The sequence below is a fragment of the Vitis riparia genome, chromosome 4 (genome assembly GCF_004353265.1).
Source record: "Vitis riparia cultivar Riparia Gloire de Montpellier isolate 1030 chromosome 4, EGFV_Vit.rip_1.0, whole genome shotgun sequence".
Classification (NCBI taxonomy): domain Eukaryota; kingdom Viridiplantae; phylum Streptophyta; class Magnoliopsida; order Vitales; family Vitaceae; genus Vitis; species Vitis riparia.
The window spans coordinates 659295-680316 of record NC_048434.1 but is presented as its reverse complement, the minus strand read 5'-3'; the positions used below and the strand labels follow the sequence as shown (position 1 = coordinate 680316).

General features: G+C 35.7%; 2 protein-coding genes across 4 annotated transcripts; both read right to left on the bottom strand.

The window, feature by feature from the left end:
- Positions 1-290: 290 nt before the first annotated feature.
- Positions 291-3754, bottom strand: LOC117911977 (glutamyl-tRNA(Gln) amidotransferase subunit C, chloroplastic/mitochondrial). The gene is made up of 6 exons (XM_034826376.1): positions 3528-3754; positions 3341-3381; positions 3175-3230; positions 1470-1521; positions 1272-1359; positions 291-663 (listed from the first exon to the last, which is right to left on the bottom strand). Exons 1-5 carry the CDS (start codon positions 3714-3716, stop codon positions 1284-1286), a joined length of 414 nt encoding a protein of 137 aa, XP_034682267.1. The 5' UTR covers positions 3717-3754; the 3' UTR covers positions 291-663; positions 1272-1283.
- Positions 3755-4377: 623 nt separating this feature from the next.
- On the bottom strand, positions 4378-20771 carry LOC117912696 (calcineurin-binding protein 1). Of its 3 annotated transcripts, XM_034827377.1 has the most exons (19): positions 20682-20771; positions 20497-20571; positions 19388-19507; positions 19256-19296; positions 17811-18022; positions 15701-17598; positions 12062-12277; positions 11267-11932; positions 10897-11129; positions 10571-10781; positions 10230-10385; positions 9560-9717; positions 9274-9466; positions 8609-9003; positions 7844-8024; positions 6398-6627; positions 5373-6030; positions 4977-5055; positions 4378-4884 (listed from the first exon to the last, which is right to left on the bottom strand). In XM_034827377.1, exons 1-19 carry the CDS (start codon positions 20682-20684, stop codon positions 4670-4672), a joined length of 5940 nt encoding a protein of 1979 aa, XP_034683268.1. In that variant the 5' UTR covers positions 20685-20771; the 3' UTR covers positions 4378-4669. The 3 variants fall into 3 exon arrangements, with proteins under 3 accessions (XP_034683268.1, XP_034683269.1, XP_034683270.1); XM_034827378.1 differs by lacking the exons at positions 19256-19296; positions 19388-19507; positions 20497-20571; positions 20682-20771 and adding an exon at positions 18111-19222; XM_034827379.1 differs by lacking the exons at positions 4378-4884; positions 4977-5055; positions 5373-6030 and having other exon boundaries at positions 6498-6608.
- Between the last annotated feature and the right edge of the window lie 251 nt (positions 20772-21022).

Sequence of the window (21022 nt, the reverse complement as noted above, 5' to 3'; positions counted from 1 at the left end):
TGTTGTTATTCTGAGACGTTTGCCACTCTTATTCAAAAATCGGTTGTACGGGTCACAGGTTTTTCGAAGTATTTTCAAGAAAAATTCTCAAAAAACTGTTTATGATAACAAAAAAAATATTTTTAAATTGAAAAAACATTCTGTTTTAAAGAATAAAAAACTGTTCTCACGATTTGTTGTTTTTTGAATTAAAATATTATTTTAGAACAGTGTCCAAATGATCTGAAACACTGCTTTGCTAAACATTGGCAAAATATTCCCTTATTTCTATGTTATTTTTACAATGAAAAGGCACAATGAAACTCTTTTCCCAATGTTTAAAGAAAATAATTGAGGTGGGCGGAAACACTGACAGTCTCCCAGTCATACAATACAGGATCCAACACATCCACAGTACAACACTGAACCAACAGTCACCATTTCAATACCTCTGATCAGAATGCTATCACAAGTGAAAAACTACCTACGTTTATCTTGTGGGTAAATAAACCTTTCAGAGTCATCAATAAGTGTCAAGCCAACATCTGCAAAGTGTGTTTGGAACATCACAGGCACTTACAGTAATAACTTCACTCCTACAAGATGATCCTCACCTCAAAAGAATAAGTTTTCCATCTCTTTCAAATGATAAATCATTCTGCCCAGCACATAAACTCCTTGAAGCTGCATAGAATAGAATCGAGTTAAAACAGAATGGCAATGATGGTCAAACTCTAAAATTTTGGTAAGCAGCTAATGTCCAGGCCTGTACTAGTGATGGAATCATTAAGCAAAAATGTGGACAGCTTCACATAAGGAAAAACCAATGAAGATAATTCGTTTTGGGTTGAAGCAATGCAGTCTTGACATATCCTCAATATCACATTTACCGTTAAGCATGATTGCCACCTCCATGAAAACATATTGATTTGAAAAACTCATTTCCCATATTAAAACATGTTGATTCATGAAACCCTAATAACAACCTCTATACTTTCCCCTCATTTCTCATGTTATTGAAAACCCAATGGACTACTTTCAGTTGCCACATAAAAACCCTTGATTTCCATGAGGTTTCTAGTTCACATCTTTGGGAGAAAAGTTTACATATAAATGTAGTTGTTGCCAAATAATAATCATATTGAATAAACAACAAACTAATAATTAGTGATGATTTCTTCAATCGGGAAATTACCACATTTTAGGTGCACGAAAACTGGTGACAAATTATAAAAATAGAATGATCAAAATTTCACTCACAGTAGAAGCCCAAGAGAGATGAACCAAGTTACCTAAACAGTGTGTTAGTCCTTGTTTAAGACCTTGGGAACTTTGAGATATGGATCCTCATAGCTTGGGATAGCAGCTATTATTGCCTCCCTATTGATGAAGAAAGTTGAACTTAGGTCAATTGAATATAACATTATTCAAGAAATTTTTGAGCTGCACATACAACAATTCAGAAAAGAAGAGACAAGAAGCCTTCCTACCTATTCTCAAATGTTTCAGGAGAATCATCACGCAAATTGTCACCTTCAGTATCTGAAAATGTCATAGAGAATGTTGGGAAGTAGTCATCAAAACCATATATCAAGCAACCTTTGAGAAGGAAAATATCAGTACTAAACTAGCACATGTTAAATAATTATTTTAAATATAGAAACATATTTTATTCTGTAACCACCTAGAGACAGTTGATTGATATGTTAGATGTGATGACTCACTGAGTTGACTGAGAAATATGACCATGAAATGAGCACTAAGGTGTCTATTGCAGAGCAATACAGAATAAGGTTGAGGGTCACTGCCCTCCACTTTAGATGTAATGACACCATTTTTCCTTCTCCTTACCAGCAATATTTCAAGAAACCAGCTCAAGGTAGGGGCTGAGAAACCAGGAATAGTTATCTTTTAATAAAATTTCAACTTCAAATGGGGAATTTTTTTTTTTTTTTTTTTTTCTCCCATGTGATTTGAAGATTAGCACTTCTAGGTGGCAGATTTGTGGGAGTAGTCAAGTGAAGATGTTGCAGCCCCTATTTTATAAGACAACTTTACGACGGAAGCTAAAAAATATGGAGGAATTTCTTTTAAGATTGCATCAAAAAACAGTAAATGTGGACAGTAAGGATAGGTTGGTCTGGCTAGAAACAATGTGTAGAAATTCTAAGTTGAATCCCTTAATTTTTATTTTTATTTTTGTCAGGGAGATTTGAACATTCTCCAAAGGCCATTGTTTGAAATGTTTGGGCGCCAATGAAAGTGAGATTCATTGCATGGGAAGCAACTTGCGGTAAGATCCTTACCATTAATTAGTTAAAAAAAGGGGGTTGGGTTCAGTGAATAGATTTTTTTTGTGAAAAGATGAAGAAGCATCAGTAACCTACCTCCTGTTTTAATGCACCAACACAAGAATTCAGTGGCAGCTAGTTTTCTCATTGTTTGGGTTGGTTTAAATGATGTCATCTTCAATTATGAGGACCCCCTTAAGTTGGCATAGATCCTTTGTTAGGAAGAAGAGAAAGAAATTATGGAAGACTAAACCTCTTTGCTTATGTTGAACTGCTTGGAAGGAGAGAAAGCATAGGTCTTTTGAAGATATGGAACAAACGGATCAACCATTTTGTATATCTTTTAGGAGTAAGGGTGGACTTAAATGAGGTGACAATGTCTATGGTAGACTTGGTTGATTGGTTGGGTTCTTTGTATACCTTTTTCTCTCTTTTTTTTTTTTGCTTCCTTGTTCATGAGCCATATACTCTGGTGTGCCCCTTTTATAGGTGGTGTTAATATATTTTTTACTTGCTTATAAAAAAAAATTAAAAGGCAAACCCCTAATGCTTCATCTCGTGAAGCATACGCAAATGAATCAAATTCCCTTATTTCATTTTTCACACTATCCTGGAGACCTTGAGGCAAAGGATAAAAGAGTAGGGACAATAAAATTACAAGTGTGATCCCATTAAAATCTTCTTCCACAGTTTCCCAAATTTCCTCACTATTTTTTGCCCTTTGACCCATTATGAATAAATTACCCACCCAATTTCTATCTCATTTTCTTTTCTTTCCTATTTTCCTTTGCAACCAAACAAAACATTTTGATTTTCCATCCAATTTCATATAGCAAGGTAAAACAAAACCAACAGATAACAAATTTATCAACTAAAACGAATTCTTATAATAGTCCTGAAGAACCTGCTCTGATTGACGGCTCAATACTCTGAAGATCAACAGCTTGAAGTTGCCCAAACCTGTAATCACAAATAACCAACCATTATCATCAAAATCAAATCATGAAATATAGAGATACTTATTTAAAAAAAGAAAAAAGAAAGTGAATGTGTCACTAAGAAGAAAATACCAGTCTATCACTTGTCGAATTTTCGGAGCAAATTCCTCAACCTACAAACAAACAAATAACCAAAATTTCACCAACAGCCAAGGAAAAAAAAAAATCTAAAGAATTGAAAAATTCTCCTTTTTTTTTTTTTTTTTTTTTTTGCTTTGAGAAACAAGAAAAACACTTCCAAAACTAAAACCTTGGGTACCTCTTGTGGGGTGAGAGAGATGCGAGCAGTTTCAGCCAGACGAGGCAGGTCCGGAGGGAGAAGAGCGGATCGGGTTGAAAAGCTTCGGGTTGAATTTCGAATAAGCGCTTTGGAAAAAGTGCTTTTGGAAGTGAAGAGAAGAGTCTCTGCCGTTGTTGCTTTTAGCAGAAGCAGAGCTCTGCTTCCCATTTTCTGAGACTGAGTGGTGAGGTTTCAATGGATGGAGGGATGATTTTGTTGGTTCCAGTCTTCCAGATAGGCGCCTCAATTTGGGCCACCTGCCCAGGCCAAGTCTAAAATTCTGGCTTCAAAAGTAAATCCGGCCCTAGCCGTTTTCTCCAATCAAAGCCCTGAAGCCCGGCCCAATTCTAGTACCGGGCTTTGATTAATTTTTCAAATGTTAAATGTTAAAAAAAACCATAGGATAAACTAAGAAATTTAATTATAATATAAATTAGAAGTCTAAAAATTTAAAATGGAGGGGATTGATGTGGGCTTAAATATGGTTTTTTTGGACTAAGAGTCCATGCTATTGTTTTTAAAAAACACTTTTAACTTAAAAAATATTAAAAAAAAAAAAAATCAAGTATTGAACAAAATTTTGAAAACAGTTTTAAAATTTTGAAAAATCATTTATAGGATAAGTTATTTTTCTTAGAAACACTTTATAAGTAGAAATATACCAAACACACTCTAAACATACATATTGCCCAAAAAAACAAGTCATATCTTTATCTTTTCTTATTTCTATTTTCTTTCCCCCAAATTTAAGGTTTATTCTTTCTATCTTTCAACACTGCAAACTCTCACTCTCAATCATTCATGTGATCAAACTTGATGCAAAATAATGGAACCTAAATAAATATAAGCATGGTACGACCTCACTGATCACACTTTTCTACATTTGCCAATTCCAGATTATATCTCTTTTGTATCCAGAAAAAACTTGTGTAGATTCTCAAGTATTATTTGTAACACATTACCCTCTTCTACTCATAAAAATGGGTTGCTAGAAATATACATTTCCTCTTGAAAATGGCACATTCCTAATGAACTAACTCCTTGTGAAACTCAACAAAGCTAACACATTTTTTCGGAGTAGCATGATCAAAGAAAATATACAAAGGCCATCAATCGTCTAATTAGGCCTTCTCAGGATCTCCTGCTTCATGCACACTCACATTGCTCTTTTCTGCACTGCTGCTGGTACACTGGTGCAAATGGGGAGCAGCAAGCAAGCTCTTTTGAGTCTCACCAGAGCAATTGAGGCCCCGTATGCTGTCGCCTTCCGGCAAAGAAACAGCTGCTGTGGCTAATGCAGCAGTCTCAGGTTCACCACCTCCATCTTTCCCGGTACCTGCAACCATTTGGGCAAAGGACCAAAGACGATCGTAAGGAGGAGCAGGAGGAAGAAAAGAAACAAAAAATGAAAAGCAACAAAGAAAGAACCTGTGTGAGTAGTGGTGGCACTGGTTATGCTTGTATTTGGGAGTGTGGAAGAGGTGCCTGCTCCTTTTTTCATCCTCGACTGCAAACACAACCAAGAGCCCAGTGATAGATACTTCATCAGTCAGCTTTGAATTCTTGTTTAGTTTTTTTTAGTGCAATACAGGAAGTGTTTTCATCTTAATTTTTCTTTTCATTTAAGCATATGTTTTCTAGCAAAAGTGGAGGTTCAGCGGAAGCATATTTCAATTGTCAATCACTCACTTGGCTTTTACAGAGGCAAAAAAATTCTGGACAGAAATGTAACTGACACCACACTTACATCCCATTATCCATTAATTTCAAACATCACTAAGAATGCCAACCAAACATCAATAGAGAGGATGTTAGTTTACATACCTTAGCATTTTCTTCACAATGCTTTACAACCACTGATATGCTTGTGCAACGGCCATGCAGTAGTGTATAGGCCCACAAAAGAAGCTTCCGAGGAACACTCAAATCGACGATTTCAACCCCATTCATTCCTAGGTGAATTTGTGTGTCTGTTGCTAACCGGGATGGCACTGAATAAAGGTTGATCCCAGATGGGAGCATTATGCTGGAGCTCTCACGATAGAAATTGTAACAACATCTTAGCAAAGTATTGGCAGTCTCCAAATTTTCATCTGAGGCTTTCCTAATAATGAGATTCTTAATTTTAGACAACAGTGGGACCCATTTTGTTTCAAGGTTTTTCACATGGGTCAGATCCTCAAATGAAGAATTCCACAATTCATTTGTTTGCAGATCAAGACAAAGCAGCTGGGTGTTTTCAAAACCACCATCTGACATATGAAGGGCTTGGACCACACTTTCAGCATGTAATGGTGTGATCAAGGCCAAGCTAATTATAAGAGATCGACACCAAGCAACTGAAGCATGCTTGCAAACTTTAGCACAATTACTATTAGCCAACTTTGGATTCTTAAAGCGCTTCCGAATCTTCTCATTTATTGCTTCTAGTGTTTCCAGCCTGACATTTCTTTCCAATAACTGGATGTATTGGTAGAGGTATCTGCAACAAGGGTTTGAAATATCGGTCACATATATAACTACAGGATAATTGCATTGCATTCAACATAATCAATCCAATGACAAATTGTTATAACACATGCAACAAAGGCAAAAGGCCATTGCATTCATTGGAATCAGCACATTAATAAGACTACATTTAGGAGCTTAGAAGAATCCAATATTTGGGAATTCAATCAGGAAGTTATCACTAATAACTTTAGAAGCAAATGAAAAATGAATATATTGGGGAGAGGGAGCATGAATACAAGTTAGGTGGAGAAGCATCATGTGTTATCATTCTGGAATTATGTCAGGAATTTAGAATTTTGTCAACAAAAAGTCAGATAAGTTTATTAAAAATAAATTACCCATATAAGCTACTCTCTGATAACTCTGTGCTCCTCATCTCGGGCAAACTGCATAAATCTGGCCATAAGCTTCCCTGTTCCATAAATAACGTGAACATTTTCTCCAGCATATGCTCAGATCTGCTTGCAGCAGTAGAGCCAACCGTCTCAGCTTGCCTCATGGATGAAATTAGGGCTTTAATGTATCTTCCAAGAGCTACTGGAACAAGATCTTCAAGGCACAGTGAGAACTGGGTTCAGAAATTGAAGTTAGATACTAACTACCTTACTCAATGGACTTAATATCAGGAAAAGAACAGTATCAGAATAGTGGGATGAGGCATCATGATGGTAATTATCTGGAGTCATCATAAAAATATTGTACAAGATGATATGAATAAGGCACACATAGACATTGCTACAGCACCAGTTCCTAGAAGATGCCCTAAAATAAAAGAAGATTAAATGTTGCAGAAAATGTTACAAATGAAAAGGTTAAAGCTGCCACCAACATGGAGCCAGAATTTGCTTATAAATGAAAGACAAAGGACCTGTTTTTTAACTGTTCTCAAAAACTGTTTTTTGTTTTTTTAAATAAAAAAATAGGAAAACATGTTTGACAACCAAAGAACAGAAAATAATTTTTTGTTTAAAAAAAAAAACATATTTTAGTTGTTTTCACTTGTTTTCTGATGATTGTTTTAAAAAATAATAGGACAAATATGAAGAATAATTAAAATAAAGAACTACATATAAAATTTATTTTTAAAAATATAAAAAACAAGTTGAAAACCTTTCAAGTTTTCAAACAGACTTTTGTTCTAGAAAATATTAAAGAACTATTTTTGAAAACTGTTCTCTAAAACTATTTTTTGAAAACAATTTTCGAAAATGCTCCTAAACAAACCTAAACATTTTTCTAGGAAATGACTCACATGAAAACATAAGAGCCCAAAAGAATTTCTATTTCTGATCCTTTATTTTAGATATTTATAGAATTTTCTTGAATGAATTATCAATTTTCAGCTCCAAATGTAGGAGAAGAAAGAATCTAGAACCATTTTCTAGATCTAATATTCTTAGGTTATGTTTGGTTCATGGAAAGTACCAAGGAAAGAGGAAAAATGTTAAGGAAAATAATTTTCTTATATTTAGATGTCATAGAAAAAAGTTGAGGAAAAAAATGCTAAGGAAAAGAAGAGAGAAAATGTTAAAATATTTTCTTCCCATTTTCCTTAAGAACCCAAGGAAGGTTTATTCCTCAACAATTTAATTTTCTTTCCCTCAACTTTCCCATGAATGACCAAAAAAGAGAAAAATCTTATAAATATTCCTCACCTTTTTATTTCCTTACATTTTTCCTCTCTATTTTCTTTCCCTTTAATGTATTTTTCCAACTGAAGCTATTAGTGATGTTCTTTATCACATCTTGAATTAAGCAAATGTTCTAGAGGATTGATTTGTTACCCTCTTATCTGCCCGAAGAGATATATAAGCCCTGTCAAGGGTAGAGATGTCTCCAGTCTCTTCCAATAGTTTCAAATAGAACAACATGTACTTCCGAATGCAGGTAATAAATTTTCGGGAACTTTCCGGCAAGTTGACTTCCAATGCCTTCTTGTTTCCAGTAAGACCCATTGTTTTGCGTCTGAAATCCAGAAAAGACAAATTGAGTTGGATGCATATTGTATTGTCACTCAAAACCTCTAAAAAGCAACATAACTGCACCAAAGAGAACAAACTGAAAAAGTTACTAATAAAACCCTAGGGCACCACCACAAAAAATGAAATAAATCCACTTTCATTTAAATAACAGTTGGAAATTGGGATGAAGATGACTTTTTTCCAAAACATTTTGAAAGAATATTGTTGCATATATCGGATATTTTGATTTCAGGAAATGAATTCATTTCAAATTTTCGATATGACCTTTGGCAAAGAAACTTATCTTAATGTAACGACAATCATACATTTTTCTATATAATTACTTGACTACAACTAAATTCAAAAAAGTCTTTACATTCAAATACTTGGGGCCACCTGTACAAATCATTTTTCATCATGAACAGTCATATCCTCTCCTAACTGATAAATATCTAAAATGCCTGCACCCTCAAACCATTTTGGGTGAATTTTGAAATAAATTGAAAGGATTCCATTTCAACTGCTTTTCAAATTTCCTACAATGATAGTTCCAAAAATAGAAATGGAAATAAGGAATTGTAGTTCTACCTTCCTTTTTTTACCATACCATCAATCTCCCACATATTAATAGTAAATGAAGAGCGAGATGATTTGAAGCAAAAGGAAAGTTCATCCTTTGACCTCTCACTACCACCACGTTCACCCCTTCTGTACAGCCCTTGAGCAAGCACATATCTGGCTTTATGAAAATGCTTGAGATCCCCTTCCACACAAATTTGAAGGGAAGAAAGGCAATCACTGTAAAGCATATGCCACACCTCTTCCAATTGATGGGATTCTGCATCCTTTCTCTCCTCAGGATTAGCTTGAGCGTTTCCATCCATGTCATCTGCTGGTAAGTTGAGAATTTCAGGACTCATTCTACTAAGTATATTCATGACATTCTCCTCTGTTGACTTATTAAAGGAATGTCTTGCAACAACCTGAAATATATAAAGGGAACATCAAGCAAGTATTTTGTTATTTAGAATGAAGAAAAGTGTGCAGGTCAAAAACTATAAGGTGATCGATGATAAAAAAAAAAACATGCGGCTACTAGAAAGAAATATATCAATAAGCAATAGAGAGAGTTATAAATTAAATGAAAAGATAATAATATAATAAAATTAAAAAAGAAAAAAACTAGAACCAGCATTTGATTGTGAACAAGAAACAGAAAAGGTTGTGTAGATGGGGGAGAGGAAGTGACAAACCTTCAAAGCCTCAAAATTCTGTTTTCCAGTTGTATAAAGTAACTTTAAACGAGAAGCGTGCATCCTGTAGAAAGGATCCACAGCTGATGGATTTAAATTAATAGCTTTATCATAATAAGAAAACGATAGCTCATGTGGATATCCAAGCTTCTCAGAGAGTTTTCCCATGTAGAATGCATGTGACCAATCTGGCCTGTAATCAGAGAAAGCATAAAGAGGTTGGTTGGGCTTATATTTCAAAAATAAGAAATAAAACAAGGATAGTGGTGAAGGAAATCAGATGTACTTATGTGCAAAGGCTTTCTTGAAATGTTTCATTGAGTTCTGACAGAACATTGTCCATGCTGCATCCTTTGAGGGTATAACTGATCGTTGATCATAAAATGGTACCACATTCTGAAGGCTGTCATAGTATACCAATGCCAATAACTCGTGTATCTCAGACTGGAAGCACAAAAAGTTCATCACAACTGTTACAAATAATATTTTCTAAATGATCAACATGGAACCACTTGCATTTAAGTTTCTCATCCAAATTTAAAGTTCTTAAGAAACTTGACTGGATACATAGTAAATATTTACTGGTGCAACCTGCAGGATTAGCCACAAGATCAGCCCCATTTAGGAGTTTTTAATGTGAAAATCATCATTATTGCATTATTTTAAACCATCAATTGAAGAATATATTTGACATTTCTAATAAAACAATCAACCAAAAAAGTGACATGGCAGGCATCATGGATCAAAAATCATCTGATCGTCCCAATTTACCATTGATAAATCCTCATGGGATCTCTATTTGTTGAATCCTTTCCTGTTGCAAGCCAGTTACACAGAGCAAAGTGCTATGTTCAAGTGTCAAAATCTAAAATATTGGGAATAGCTCCCATAGAGGACCAAAAATAAAGAAATTTACCCCTTGCCAATAAAAGTATGCAATGGTTATAGGGTAAAACCTGCTGAACTGATGTCTTGGCCAAGGCCAAACTCATTAATAAACACCGCCGACTCCTCCTTCGGCTTGTCTCAACCCTCTGAGGTAAACTAGCATTCTTCCTCCATCCAGCAACATTTATATGCTTACTTCCATCATTTAGCAGCAAATCCACCTCCTGTTTTAGTGGAACCAAAGAAATTTCTTCAACGAATCAAACTGTGAAGGAATCATGAAAATCAAAACAAATTTGGGCTTGTGCTTTTGCAGATTCACAAATGAAAATACTCATCGAAGCCTTAAAATCCCAACTAAGATGACCAGCATTCCCAGTGAAGATGACGAATAAAAAGTAAATTTTACCTCATCATATATATTTGCAAGTCGCTGCCAACTCTCAAAGCGTAGAGGGTTATACATTAAATCATACTTGAAAAGGTTTGTATTTTGCTGTACGAATTCTTCCCCTTCCTTGGTGAGTACAAAACCAGGCCATTTATCGGTTGCATTCGTTTCCTCAGACTGAGCTAAGAGATAATACAAGTTGCAATAAACCTCCAAATAGGGTTGTGAGCTGCAGTTGGTATTAACACAAACACATAGTTCTTTATGAGCATTAAAGGACTTCATGGTTTGACTCATTAATTATAAGAAAAATGACCCATACAAAAGAATTTGCACATGTATACCTCCCCACTGATGGAGCCTTGTATTGTTTAATGCCTCCTGCATCAGGAAATGTTTTCATTATGGATTCAACAAAGCCATCAGATCCAGCCTCCTCTGAAAGTTTATCTTCACATAAATCAGGATCATCTAAAAATTTATCTATTGGATTTCCAACCAAAACATCTTCTGGAGGTTGTGGAAAGTGTTTGCGTATAGCTCTCAATACTCTCCGTAGTTTAATCAACCCAGTCCTCTAATACATATGTCATGCAGCCAAAACAAACATAGGAAAAAAAATAAGATTGTCAATGATATCTTCCTTAAGGAAACATAAGAACTTTGTACAAGAAAAGAAACCAAATGAAAAGAAGTGGGAGAGAAAATACTCACAGATGAGGCCTTTGCATAGGGCAGTATATATTGAAAGACATCAGAACACTGTTCCTTGGTCTGATAATCTCCACGGCTAGTATTTTTGTGCAAGGCTAGATCATCATCATAGGAAGAATCAGATCTAAGGTTTAAACCATATAAGCAGAAAAAACATTGATCCAAAGCATTATCAATTCCTAACTCAAGCTCCTCCCTTTCATCTTCGGTAAGTTCTTTTCCACATTCAACAAATTCATCACTTATTTTTTCAACTTTATTGAACTTTCCATCAGGACCAACACTGCCATGTTCCCCAAATGTTGCTCCTGCAGTGTCTTTTGCTAGACCTTTACATAAAATGCCTTTGGTAGCCATCCGTTCAAGAACATCCTTCTCTACAGCATGATCTTCGTCTAGTTCCATTCGACCTGATTCCATATTTAATGCATCTGATTTTAATTCATTTGGAGATGTTTTAACATTATCATTATGAGAAATCTGTTCATCACATTGAGTTGTTTCCCTGTTTGAAGACTGACAGTTGGATTTCAGCTTCATATCCAAGGCTAGTAGATGCTTTATTGCAAGTTTGAGAAATGTTCCTTCCTCCCCTTCACCACTGTCACCCGCACAGCAGAGACCATACTCAGCAAGCAAGTCATGGATTGCCACAACTAATTCAATCTAACATAAAAGATAGGGAAAAAAATTTAATAACTACAACAAGAATAATAATAATAATAATAATACTGTCTTTGGATGACCAACTTATATATGAGGTTCATTTCCTCACAATCAGAAGATAAGACTTACATGAGCTTTAACAGGTGTAGATGGATTGAGATGTTGAAGTTTGCAGAATGCAATGGCTATGTCAACAAAGCAGCATCTCTGCTTTTGCTCAGCTTGGTCCACAGTTACTAGCCCAGAAGATTTCTTTTTGAGGAATGTGTTTGCAAAATTGCACATGACTGCCAGCAGCAAAGTTTGAATGTCACCAATGATGCTCATCGGAACAATAATGGCATTCTGCAAGCATGAAAACTATCATACATTGGACTTGAAATGTAGCATTCTAAATTTATGCAGAAAATGTATTAATCTCAGCTTGATATATAGCTTGATATACATTGTTGGCATATTCCCTGAGAGCTAAAGCTTTTGAGTCAAGTGAGAGTTCAAAAACAGACTTGCGTTCAAGCCTCCCAATCAATTTATTCCCCTTTGGTTGTCTCCTACCTGACATATGTTTTTCTGCCTCAATGAACATAGTTGTAAAAAGCACACTTAAGGCACATCTAACCACCAGGCTTGGCACCTTGCTCAGCCTCAGACAAGATACATTCAATCATGTACGAAAAATGGCAAATGGAGCGCACTTTGTATGGAAAGCTTAGGTATGCTAAACGTGTACCTGAGCCCTCTTTCTTTCCGGATGTTTACAATGCCGCTTCATCATTTTTTTGATAGAATATGACAAAATGACGTGTTTTGTCTCTGTTTTTTTTTTCCCCTTTAATTCATAAGACAAAACAACGCTGTCTTGTTTCTGCTCCCCAATAAATCTAAGCCCTAAACACCCAATTTATCCTCTCACATTCCAAAAAATTGGAACCCCCACCTCTCATTCTGAAGCCAAAATTTAGAGCTTTTCTAGGAGAAGATTCACTCTCACGACTCATTTTACCGCCTTTATGGCTCACAGCTCAGTTTAATCATGGTACTTAAAACTATGTTTGCATTATGTACTTTATGCTGGAAAAAAAAAAAAAAAAAAACTCATTTTTGGTCATCTATGATAAATGCCAGCGTGTTAACTTCTATAATTGCATTATTGCATGTGGAAGTAAGCAATATTTGTTTCTATATAATTGCATTTTGGATTATACAAAATTGCATGTCTCCATTACGTTGTGCCTCAGGCCCACATCTTGGGCTGCACTTTGCACCTATATTCCATGGGTGTTTACGCCTTGAGTGCAAGTATCGCCTTTCGGGGGGTGGGGGGAGGTGGTTGAGGCTTGATAGGTAGTTTGATAACATTGTTGTCCTCATCCCTACAGTTTAATCTTTTGAGACGAGTGGCAGATTAGCAACCAATTGAATTAGATTATAAAAATATATTGCATTCTCTGTAAATTAGAACCTTGCTTTGGAATCATAAAAATAAATCAACCATAACCAATTATCAGAAATTGGATGTAACATGTAGTAACCACCCTAAACCAGCATGTACTTAACGGAAACTGGAAATTTGGCCTGGAAAACTCTAATGCTCACCACAAGATGTCAATCGCAAAAAACCATTTCAAGCAAACCATATGCAACTTACCATCATAATTTAAAATAAAGTATCCAAATTAGATCCAAGCTAATTTGGGCACCTAACATTCAAATTTGGGAATTTTTCAACAATTTTTGGAAGTAACATGACTTTGCTTTGGAATCTTACCAGAACCAATTATCAGAAATTGGATGTAGCACGTGGTAACCACCCTAAACAAGCATGGACTTAACGGAAATTGGCAATTTGCCTAGAAAACTCTAATGCTCACCACGAGAAGTCAATCACAAAAAAAACATTTCAAGAAAACCATATGCAACTCACTATCATAATTTGAAATAAAGTATCCAAATTAGATCCAAGCTAATATGGGCACCTCACGTTCAAATTTGGGAAGTTTTCAACAATATTTCAATCAATCTGTTCATCTATATTCATATTTAGTGTCATTCAAACTTGAAAAGATATTTTTGGTATTTTCTCTTTTCGTGTCCATGACTTAATGAATTTTCAGGCAGTTTTTTCATGGTTAGTAATTATTAACACTAAGAATCATTAAGGCATATGATATTATCGAGGGACTTAATTGTTTAAGTGATACGTGCAACAACAATTTTTTTTTAATTGTAATCTTGAAACATAGCTACACATGTTGGACATGTGTAATATTTCCTTTAAAAGATTCTCCAAACAAGAGCAAGATGAGGTTGATAGTAAGGCTAAGCAATAAATCAAAAGCAGTATCTATTACTGTGTCTGTAGTACTATGGAAAAGGCTAGATGGCCTGTGGCAGTTAATATTCAGTGAGGTTTGATTTGAAATTTTGGAGGACCTAACACTCAGCAACATGTGTTTTAAAAGCCTAAAGGTGGCCTTGAGGCATTTTGCCTAAATGGGATGAGGAATAAGCCTCAAGGGAGAAAACTTAAACAAGAAATAAATAATAAATAAAAAATCAGAAAAATACTAATAAGTTCACATAAAAGTATGACAATAAGAAAACCATTAAATTCATAATAAGAGAATTCATTATTTGGAATTTTCAATTATTTCTAGTTTAGTTTCTCTTTCTCTATTTCAAGGTCCAATTTTCTCTAATGGTTCCATGAAATAATCTTCAGCAACACCATTACTATCACTAACAGGATCTTCCAGATCTATCATCTTCCTCATCAATGTTATCCATCAATTCTTCTTCCTCATCCCCCATTGGTCTTGTTCATTTATCTATCAATTGCAAGATACTGATTGCACATTTGCCAAACCACTACAAAAATCAACAACTCTCTTTCTTCTTCTCACACTCTCTTTTTTTTTTCCCTTTTTTTGTTTCTTTACAAAAGGCTTAATAGAAGCCAGCTAACCCTTACTTTTGTAAAAGGTTTAATAGAAGCAAGCTAAGCCTTATTTTTGTCAAGGTTTAACCAAAACCCTAGAAATAAGACTCAAGACTTATAAAATATATACCAGAACTTCACAAAAGCTCAAAATCCATTAAAACTGATTGAATATTTGAGGCATCAACTTCTTTTAAAATGTATATCAAAAGCCTACAAAGGCCCAAAACCCATTAAAACTAATTGAAATTTCAGGGCTTAAACCTCATCAACCTCAAGACCATAGCCTCAATGCTGCAAGCCCCAACAAGGCGAGGCTTAAGCATCAATTACCTTGTATTGAAGCTATAGCCTCAAGGCTAATTCACAGCATCTTGCCTTGAAGCGAGCCTCAGGGCATAATCCTCAATGACCTTTTAAAACATTCCTCACCAGTGCTTCAATCTTTGGAGTTTGGAGGTTCGAACATGTTCCAAATTCAAAGAACTTGTAAAAGTATAAGTTCTTAGAAGGAAATGTTCCTATTTTCCTTTTTCATCTCTAAGCTTGTATGAACCGTATGTCCTGAACACAAAAGAAATGTTTCTGCTATTACAGAATTGGTCTCCATAAAATATCAATTTCAATATTACCTACAAGTCTAATAATTGAAGTTTGAAATATGAGCAAACATAGCAACTATGCCCAGGAACAATTGTGATAAGTTATGTCTCCGTGACAAGGTTGCTTCTCTAATATTATTATATGCAATTGTCTATCTACCACATCTGGATTATGTGTAAAACCACGTTCCTACAACACATCAACTTCTGAAGAAGAAGTTAACTTACAGATTCTCCGCATTGATCATTGAAGCTCTTCACTTGTGATGCACACTGGGAAATTGCCTTCACTTCCTCTGCCACCAAGGAATTCCAGTGCTTGCTTGAACTTTCTTGTGATTCTATTTCAGAAGCAGAAAGTGTTTTTGACCCTGACCTCTCATGGAAGGGTTTGTGTGAAGTAAGATACTCTTCCATACCAGCTGCGGCAGTGAGTATTTGCAGCTTCCTCCTGTGACAAAGCAAATACAACTCGGTGTCTACTAGCTTTGCCTTTTCACATGCTTTTATCAAAACATCTATAGCAGAAAGTTCAACTGATGTAACCCCCTCAGCTTCTTTAGCAGGCAACATGTCAAGGTGAGCATCTTTTGTAGAGAACAGAAGTGGAGCAATTGAGTTTACACATTCCAAATACATTTCTTTCTCGATCATCTCACCCACAGTCTGCTTCAGGAGGAAATCAATCTTTAATAGATTAATTTCATGGAGAACTCTATCAATGGTTAGCTCTTTAGTAAACTTGCAGTATGGCAGGTGGACAGAACCAAGAGTGTCTTTCGTATCTTCCTTCTTAGACAAAAGTGACAAGGAAATCAAAAATTCATTCTGAGCTTTTGCCTTGTTACCTTCCAAAATAGATAATCGCCCGCTTAACCAGAAAAACCGAACCCAAAAAAACTGTTTATTGCTCAAGAATGAGCTGTCTAAAAGTGAATTCTGGCTAACAGAGTTGTCCAGTGATATTCTACCAGCACCTTGACCACTATCAGTTAAAGAACAATTTGCATTTCCGGTTACTCCACTTGAGTGGAAAGGATATTCCAAAGCTACTGATTCAATGATTTTACAAAGATGGTATGTTACATCCTCCATGTAGTCTGACAGACTGGATGCCTCAGAAGATGAACCAAGGTCATAGTACAGCTCAGCAAGAAAAAGACTACATTCAGGTGTTCTATCCAGGCCCCCATGTCTAGTCAATTTCTCCAACTCCAGGAATTTGATAAAATAATCCTGATATAAAAGGTCTCTATTTGCAACCTCTTCTAAAAGCAAGTGACCCATATGGTGAGCACCATAATTTTTTGAAGTTTCCTTCACAAATTTAGCAACATCACTACATTCATTCTCTGATAGATTAGCTTGACTTTCAGGACAAGAAGCAGACGAACTAGCAGCATGATCAGAATTTCTAAGTCCTGGTCCACCAACAATAAAAGGTTCCAGAAACTGAATTACAGCTTTAGGCAGATCCTTACCAGAGGCAAAATCTACTTCTTCTTTCTCAGGTTTACGACTCCGAAGCCTTTCAAGACGGGTACTCCGCCTCTCCTGAGGTTGTTCTTCAAAAGCATTTGCTTCTTTTTCTTTTAGAGTACTTGCTCTTTCAGAGTTACAATCACCCAGACACATATTTTCACCAACTGGATTAAACTTGAGCCCTTTCCTTTCACCAGGCGGCACAATATTTTCTGCACTAGAAGGCAAGTGTATACTTAATCTGATATTGGGTGATGTGCACATTTTTTCAGCTCCCAGCTCAGAACCACATCCATTCAGTGGATGTAAGATTCCCAGCAGTGCATCAGTGAGGGCCGCCCATGAGGCTTCTGCCAGGTGGAGATCTATATTCTGGTTCTGCTTTTTCAATGAAATACCCTCACCTATATTTTCATCTTCTGCCTTTCTCTTTTCAGGGAATTTAAGTCGAACATGTTTAGGTTCCAGTTTATCTATACCTCGTGGAGCAAATGGAACTGGGTCCGACTCTTCAATGGTATTTTTGACATGCAATGCACGAGCATGTGATGGCCAGTGCCTCAAGATCAATTCTGCAACAGAAAGACAGGCAACCTCATCGCCAATAGCAATAAGAATTTCCAAGAGTTTCTCCATGCAATTCCCTGAACACACAATCCAGAACAGGGGAAAAAATATCACAATTGTAATGTTCCATGGAAAACAAATACACTTGTCAAGGTAGACTGAAAAAGAAAAAAAATCTAGATGACTATGATTTTCCACAGAGAAAATACCAATAGAATTACAAACTCAAAAGAGCCTCCATTTAGAGAATAACAAACATAACCTATCCAAAAGGACCACAAAAGCTTACAATTGTTAGGGCTGCAAAAAAGCCCCTGCTCAAATGCCCAACGTGAAATGCTCAATAATCCCATTGAGCATGATAAGGTTCCTAGCTGGTTCCAGACAACAGAGTCCTTGGTGTCAATTTCTACAGCTTGAAGGTAGCAGCTTAGAGCCCTCTCATAATGGTCAGAACCTTGTTGAAGGAAAACAGTGGCAAGATTCTTCAGCACCAAAAATCTGCAAAAAGACTATGTGAGCATATCTATAGGAACATGTACATAACAAAGTTTCCCAGGTAAATAGATAGTTTGATTGACATAATCACCTGTAGAAAAATCAGCCGAAGAATAAAGCAAACATTGGACTCTGAACAACATTGCACAGAAAAGAACTGATTCTCTCACACTCTTTAGAAATGTGTAAGATTTAATTAGCTGGCATGGCAGAATTCTTCTAAAATGCAGCAAGAAGAATTGATAAAATGTTTTCAAGATGATTTGCAGGTTCAATTTTATTGATTAGGCAGTTTAAAATAGAGCTTCAACTTGTGATGATTAAATACATTACTGCATTTCTTGCACATGCATGATTACTAACTAGATGCTGGAGTTGATATTTTGGGTTCACCAAATAACTTAATATTAAACCCAAATATTATTTTTCATCTTTGTATTTTTTATTTTTCTAAAGTGAATGAAAACCACTCATGAACACCACCCCCTGCCCCACAACCAAATGGAGCTCCACATGTGTTTATTATCTCAGGAATTTGCTTGTCTCATCAGAATGTTGAAAGGACCATTTTTCATAAGCCAACTCCTTTTTTGGTACCATCAGAGAGAGAAACAAAAACAATAGACAGCATGCTTCCTTAAATAATACCATCAAAAGGAGCCAGTCAAATCTCAGAGCCCCAATGATACAATTGATAATAATATTTTAGGATTTTGATGATCCAAATACCAGCATAAAATGCAACCCAGGCATCGTATCCCTAATGCAAATTAGAATCCAATTTGAGATAGCTTTTAACTTTTAATGGAAGAAAATTATGCTGTTGCAGAATATCTTAAGACCCTTACAGCTTCTACAGACACACTGGGAGAGATGACAAGCTGCAATTGCTGCACTGATGATGTTGATTATGCATACCACTTTAAATTACTCTTCAAAGATATATTATTAACTCTTCAGGAGAGGGGATATAATATTAACTCATACAGCACAACACTAGCTCCTCGAGAAAACCAAGAAAAATATTTCTGGACAATGTGGATGTAAAGACTGAGCTAACCCCTAATTGGTTAAGGGAGGAAATTAACAATGACGATGGTGATGGTGGTAGTGAACAAATAGAATGATAAACTTGAAGTTTCAAACTCTGGGGAACCATAGGAAAGTTGGAAGGAAAAATAAAATAAAATATATAAACTACATGTCAGCAATAAAAATGGACCATAAACACAAAACCTGAGCTGTAACAGATGCCCATCAGTCGCATTGCTATCCACCTGAAAGACAGGAAAAAAAAGGTTCAGAAAAGAATGGCTCAACTCAAGTGCAGAATAATTATACAGGAAGACCCTTTAGAGATAGTAGTACTTGAGCCTTTGATATCAGAGGATCTTTGAGGACAGCTTCTAAAAGTTCTCGAGCCTTCTCATATTCTTTAGCTTGTAATTTACGAAGTCCTTCCTGATAAGTTTGTGAAAGATGAAATTCCTGAAATGGTCAAAGACAAATGACAACATACAAAGCACATAAATAAAATAAGTATTGATTTTCAAAAAGAACAGTAAACATGATAGATTTTATGGATAAACAAGAAATTATAATAAAAAACACCTAGCAAAGAGAGGGGGTGTAACCCTAGCACACAGTATCAAAATTTTCTTTTCTTTTTTTTCCTCAGTTTTCTCAGAAACCAAAAGAACCCAGATTAGGGTTTTTCTAAGATGAAAAGCAAACCATCCCAACATCCACTAACTGTCCCACTAATTATTGTCTAGTCTAATGCAAATAACCAATTTCCTCCTCAATGCAACCAGGAAAATAGCTAAATCCCCACCGAGAAAAAAAAAACAAAAAAAAGGAGAAAAAATACGCTTCTATTCTTTAGTTTGTAATTTACAAAGCCCTTCATGATAAGTTTGAAAGATAAAATTCATGAAATGACCAAATATAAATAACAGCTTATGGGGCACATAAATAAAATAAGATTTAATTGATTTTCAAAAAAAAAACACAGAGTGACAGTGGAATATTGTCAAGTAAGCGACTTCTAATGGGCAGACAAGAATTCATAATAAAAAGCACCTACCAAATAAAGGGGCTGAACCCTGGCACACAGGATCAAAATTTTCTCTTCGTTACTTCTCCGCACTTTTCTCAGCAACCAAACAAGCCACTTTAGGGTTTTGGTGAGTTCAAAAGCGAGATATCCCAACACCCACTAACTGTCCCACTAGTTATTTTCTAGTCTAATGCAAGTAATCAATTTTCTCCTCAATGCAACCAATAAAACAGCTGAACCCCCATACCCACATTAAAGAAAGGAGAGAAATATACTTTCATGCATGATATAAAAACACACAATAGAGTTCCAATTTAGCTCAGAAATGGCAAAAATTCACGAGGAATTTCTAATAATTCAAAACAATTGTCCCAAAATCATATACATATATATGAGAGATAGAGATGGAGAGAGATGCCTGGGCTTCCTTGGTGGGCGCTAGGGGTTCCCATTGACCTTTGGAATCTGTATCATTAATGGCTGCAATTGAGAACTGAAACGGAGAAAGAAAGAAAGAAGAAGACACAATTCATCAAACTTGATTTACAGTTATTGAAGATAATCAGAAGAGTAAAGGGAGAAAACCCAGAATCGATTTCTAACCATTTTGCTATCTTCGATTCTTGGAATGAAACTTTGCAGTCTGTAGCATTTGGGTTTTCGCTCTTGGCTTCGGTTTGGGCGGGGGTTACGGTTTTGGTTTTGGTCACTTTTTCCACTGGAAGCCTCAATACGCCGTCGTTTTTAGTAAAACGCAGCGTTTTACGCATGTTGCCTTTGGCCTTTTGTAGTAGCAGCAGCACACGCGTACGGTACGGGTATTCGTAGACACAAATCACACAACTCCGTGGAATAATAAATGCTCTAAAAAAATTAATAAATATATATATTTTTTATGATCAAATAAGAAGTAAAAACAAACTTCTTTTTTTTAAAAAAAATAT